The 4,129-nt window shown below is 39.9% G+C and overlaps 1 protein-coding gene across 1 annotated transcript in view; it reads left to right on the top strand.

Annotated features, from left to right (window-relative positions):
• Positions 1-4,129, top strand: part of LOC104520431 (mannosyl-oligosaccharide 1,2-alpha-mannosidase IB) — a gene marked incomplete at its 5' end in the record, with an annotated part of 78,348 nt that overhangs the window by 19,448 nt on the left and 54,771 nt on the right. The window contains one exon of the mRNA XM_010162120.2: positions 3,954-4,048. Within this exon, the coding sequence (XP_010160422.2) occupies positions 3,954-4,048 (95 nt within the window). The remainder of the gene's footprint in view (positions 1-3,953; positions 4,049-4,129) is intronic.

The following is a 4,129-nucleotide window of genomic DNA, read 5'->3' as shown; positions in this document are numbered from 1 at the left end:
GTCAAGGCTTAAATGGAATCTTATCGGTTTAACCTGTTTGGTTTTTGTTGGTTTTTGGGGGTTTTGGGGTTTTTTTTTTGAAAGTACGATATGATAAGTAACAATGTTGTCTGATGCTAGCACATTATTTAAAAGCTAAAGCCTGAGGCATTTACTGTTGCTCTTATAGTTGGTCTGAAACTCACTGAAAGAAGTCCCTTTAACGAGCTCAGCAGAGCGTTCTGATCACATATACAGTCTCCCATAAAAGGCATCTCATCCACCGCTGCATGTTATATTTCTTTTCCTTACATCTCTCCAAATACGCTCTTCTGGTCACTTTGCTCTGATAACAAACCTATGCTGCGGTCTCCTTGTTCTCACTCAAGCCTGCACAGGTGATGTGCTGGTTTCGGCCGCAGCTAAGACCATGTGGTCCTTCACTCATGCCCCCTGACCCACTGAGATAGGGAGAGAAACACAACAAAGGGCTCATGGATTGAAATGAGGACAGGGACAGCTCACTCACCAATTATGGTCAAGGACAAAACAGACTCGACTTGGAGAAGAAAAGTCAATTTGTTACCAATCAATCAGAGTAGCACAGCGAGACATAACAACCACATCTTACAACACCTTCCCCTCAACCCCTCCCTTCTTCCCGGGCTCAAATCACTTTGCTCCTCATTTCTCTACCTTCTCCCTGCAGTGACACAGGGGACAGGGAGTGGGGGTTGCAGTCAGTTTGTCTCTGCTGCTCTTTCCAGCGTGAGATCCCTCCTGCAGAATAAAAATGTTCAGGAACAAAGTGTTCCAAATCACGCTTCCCATGGAGTCTCAGGTGTCTTTGGGCACAGCTCCCAGCTCTGGCATGGGGATGTCCCTGGGCTGCAGACACGTCCAGCTCACTCCTCCCCCTGCTCTCTCATTGAGCGTCTCTGGGGGGTCTCCTTGCTCATCACAAACACTTGAAGTCACAATTGCTCTCAGTCACAGCTTCATGCTCTGGTGTGGAGTCCTCCATGGCCTACATGTGGGTATCAGCTCTGCCATTGAACCTCCATGGCTGCAGAGGACTCCATTTACCTTCCCCATACTTTTCTCATTGCTGATCTAGGTGTCTGAGGTTCTCTGTCTCCCCTCCTCCTAGTTCATGTCAAAGATGCTTAGTTTTTTGGTTTTTGTTTTTTTTTTTTTAATCAGGTCCATTGTTCTCCTGATGGCTTTTGCCTTCCTTGTCAAACCAGTTCTTCCCCTCATAAATATGGATTCAAAGAGGCATTTCCTTATTGCTGATTGGCTTAGCCTGGGCTGGAGGCAGGTCCACCTTGGAGCCAGGGGAGCTTTGCAAAGCTTCTCACAGGGGCCATCACTATAGTCCCTTCCCCCACTACCAAAATGCCCATCCCCACCCCCTGCTCCCACCCCAACACAGGTGAACACTGTATCAAGAACTAAATGGTTTTGTTATCCAGAAGCAGCAGTGAGATGGGACCGAGATGGCAGTAAGGTAGGGAGGTACATTAATAGAAAGTCAGGAAGTATCTTCAGCCCATTTTTTAAGTGTTTCCTTAGATGAGAGCAATAGAGAGATAAATTTTACCTTCTGATACTACGTCAGTGGTATGTAGAGTCCTCAACCCAACAGAAGTGACAGGAGGGTGCCTCCAATCGCAGCAAGTTTTCACAGGGATTGTTAACGTGGTTGTCTGAACTAGCAGCTACTGCTGCTGTCCTGACACTCTGGCATTCTCACACGTTGAAATGGCTGGCACAGCCATTGCTTTGCTCTAATTGTCCTTGTTTAGAGTTCTGCAGATTTAGATCAGCTCAACCTGTACTTTATATGCTCTTACTAAAGCTGTTTCCAGTATTATTGCTAGTTATAGTGCATTTCAAATTGATTAAAAGCTGGATAGCAGTATATAAATAGTTAGCCATTAAGATTTTTCTTCTAGTGAGGATGTTTCTACGGATGTTTTCCATTTGATATTCTTACCATAATGTTTCAGTATCCTTTATAATGAGTAACACAATAACGCGTAGCACTTTCAGAGGGTGCAGGATCCAAAAGCTGAAGCCAAATAAATTCATGCCACAAATGTCTTTCCAAACTACTCACCATTAAACTGGGAGTCATGATTCTGTTCTGGATTAGGCGTTGAAGCTTGTCTGTGCTGTAGAGGAACTCCTTTTAGATGACTCCCTATAGGTAGTTCAATCTGGCCTTGACCCATCTGAAGTAGTAACTTAAAAATCTAAAAGTTCAGCATGGATTTTTGATGCGTATTTGTAGGTGCAACTCAGGTAGTTTACATGTACCTGGGCCAAGACAGAGCTTTTAGATCTCTTCAGTGTTTCTTTTTCCCCAATTACCATAGACTCCACCTGTATTGTACCTCTTACTTATACTATGCCTTCCTATTTTGACTTGGTCCTTTATTCAAGGTCAGAGTGTTATCTGAATTTTACTGCTAAATTTCTGTATATTTTCTCAAAGACTGTCTCTTGTCAGTATCTTGGCTAAAAATCATTCAAGCCATATTGCCTCTATTACTTCACAATTCTATCAAGTCATATTCTGATGTATCCTCTCTTTCAGTTTAGACATATCCCATCTTACAGTTTATTTAGAGTACCTCTGTGAAAGTTCTTTTTCCTCGCTCATTGCTTTCAGATCTACCTCCATCTCTCCATACTCAACTGCATCAAATACAATTAGATGTCATCTTTAATATTCTTTTCTGGTTTATTTCATGTCTCACTAGTAATCTCCTCAAATATTAAGATACTGATCTTTTCCCACCTCTCTATGAAAAATGAGGATGTTCTTGATTGCTTATTTTCCGGCTACTTTTCATCTTGCTTCTCCAGCGAGCGTCTCTTCTGTTGTCCTCCCATAGACTTTACAAAAGAAAAGAGAAATCCTTTTTTATAAATCCAACAGAGCTGTCTTGTAGTCCTTCTTAAAGCTCTGATTTCTCTTGATTACAGAATATTGGTCAGGTAGTTGATAATAATGTTTCTGTAGTATGTCTATGTTGCATAAGTTATTTTGGAGCACAGTAGCTCTTTTTGTTACCTGCCTGTGCAGTGCTTCAAACTGATGAATTATGTTATCTTCAAATTAAGAAGATACTTTTACAGAAATGTAGTGATACTGACAATGAGTTAATTAAAATGTATTCTAGCAACTGCCTGCTAGACAGTTGTGATAGGATCTATATGCCTCCTTGGAAGAGTTGCTTCCTGTAGGTATAGGAGGAACTTTCTCCCAGTTGTTCATTTAACTAATAACCATTAGGTTCTGAATAAGGCTGTTACAGATTTATGTTCCAAAAGTAAATAGAGGCAACACTAGAAATAAAAAAGAATTCATTCTGTCAGTAATTTCTATGAGTAATCAGACTTGAGAGGGAAGATTAAGCCTATAATTATTTTTCTTATGCATTATCAATGAAGGAAAAGCTACAGGAAGCTGCGTATATGTGGTTTTGCATAGAGAATGTTGTAAAAGAATAGGAACTCTGTCTGCACTATATATATTATTAAAAAGAGATTGGAAGTCTGTAAAAGTTAAAAGACTTGTGTGAGGATGGGGGGAGTTGTCTCTTGATTTTTAGCTATAAAATACAAAGTATGGTGTAAAGACTGTTTTAGAAAGCACTTGAAATCTCTAATATCAGTGGAGGGAGGTGGGAGGAGAATTTATATCCTTCTTTAGTAGGAACCTAAGCACTATTTCTGGAAAGCATGGGAGGAAAGAAATGAAAATAATGTTTTCTTTTCGTGTTCAAATCTTAATGAAATTTATAAAGTGAACAAGTAAAGAATAAATGGTAAGTTAATATATTTTTACAATGTAAAACTTTTTTAATACAAAGAGATGGGTGGAGTAAGAAAATTTCAGTCTTTATCATTCTTTGAGATAAATCAGACTTCGTAACTATTTGCAATTGATCCTGCTATCTTAGGTTTTCAAGATTAAAGCAGTGCAACTGGCAGGAAAACTTCTTCCAGCCTTCAACACACCTACAGGTATACCATGGGCAATGGTGAATCTGAAAAGGTAATGAATTTTCTTTTTTTTTTCTTTTTTTTTTTTTTTTTTTTTTCCCCCCCCCCCTTTCAACTGAAAATTGTAAAAGGA

The sequence above is a fragment of the Antrostomus carolinensis genome, unplaced genomic scaffold (genome assembly GCF_000700745.2).
Source record: "Antrostomus carolinensis isolate BGI_N321 unplaced genomic scaffold, ASM70074v2 scaffold6062, whole genome shotgun sequence".
In the NCBI taxonomy this organism is placed as follows: domain Eukaryota; kingdom Metazoa; phylum Chordata; class Aves; order Caprimulgiformes; family Caprimulgidae; genus Antrostomus; species Antrostomus carolinensis.
This window is presented reverse-complemented; position numbering and strand designations above follow the sequence as displayed.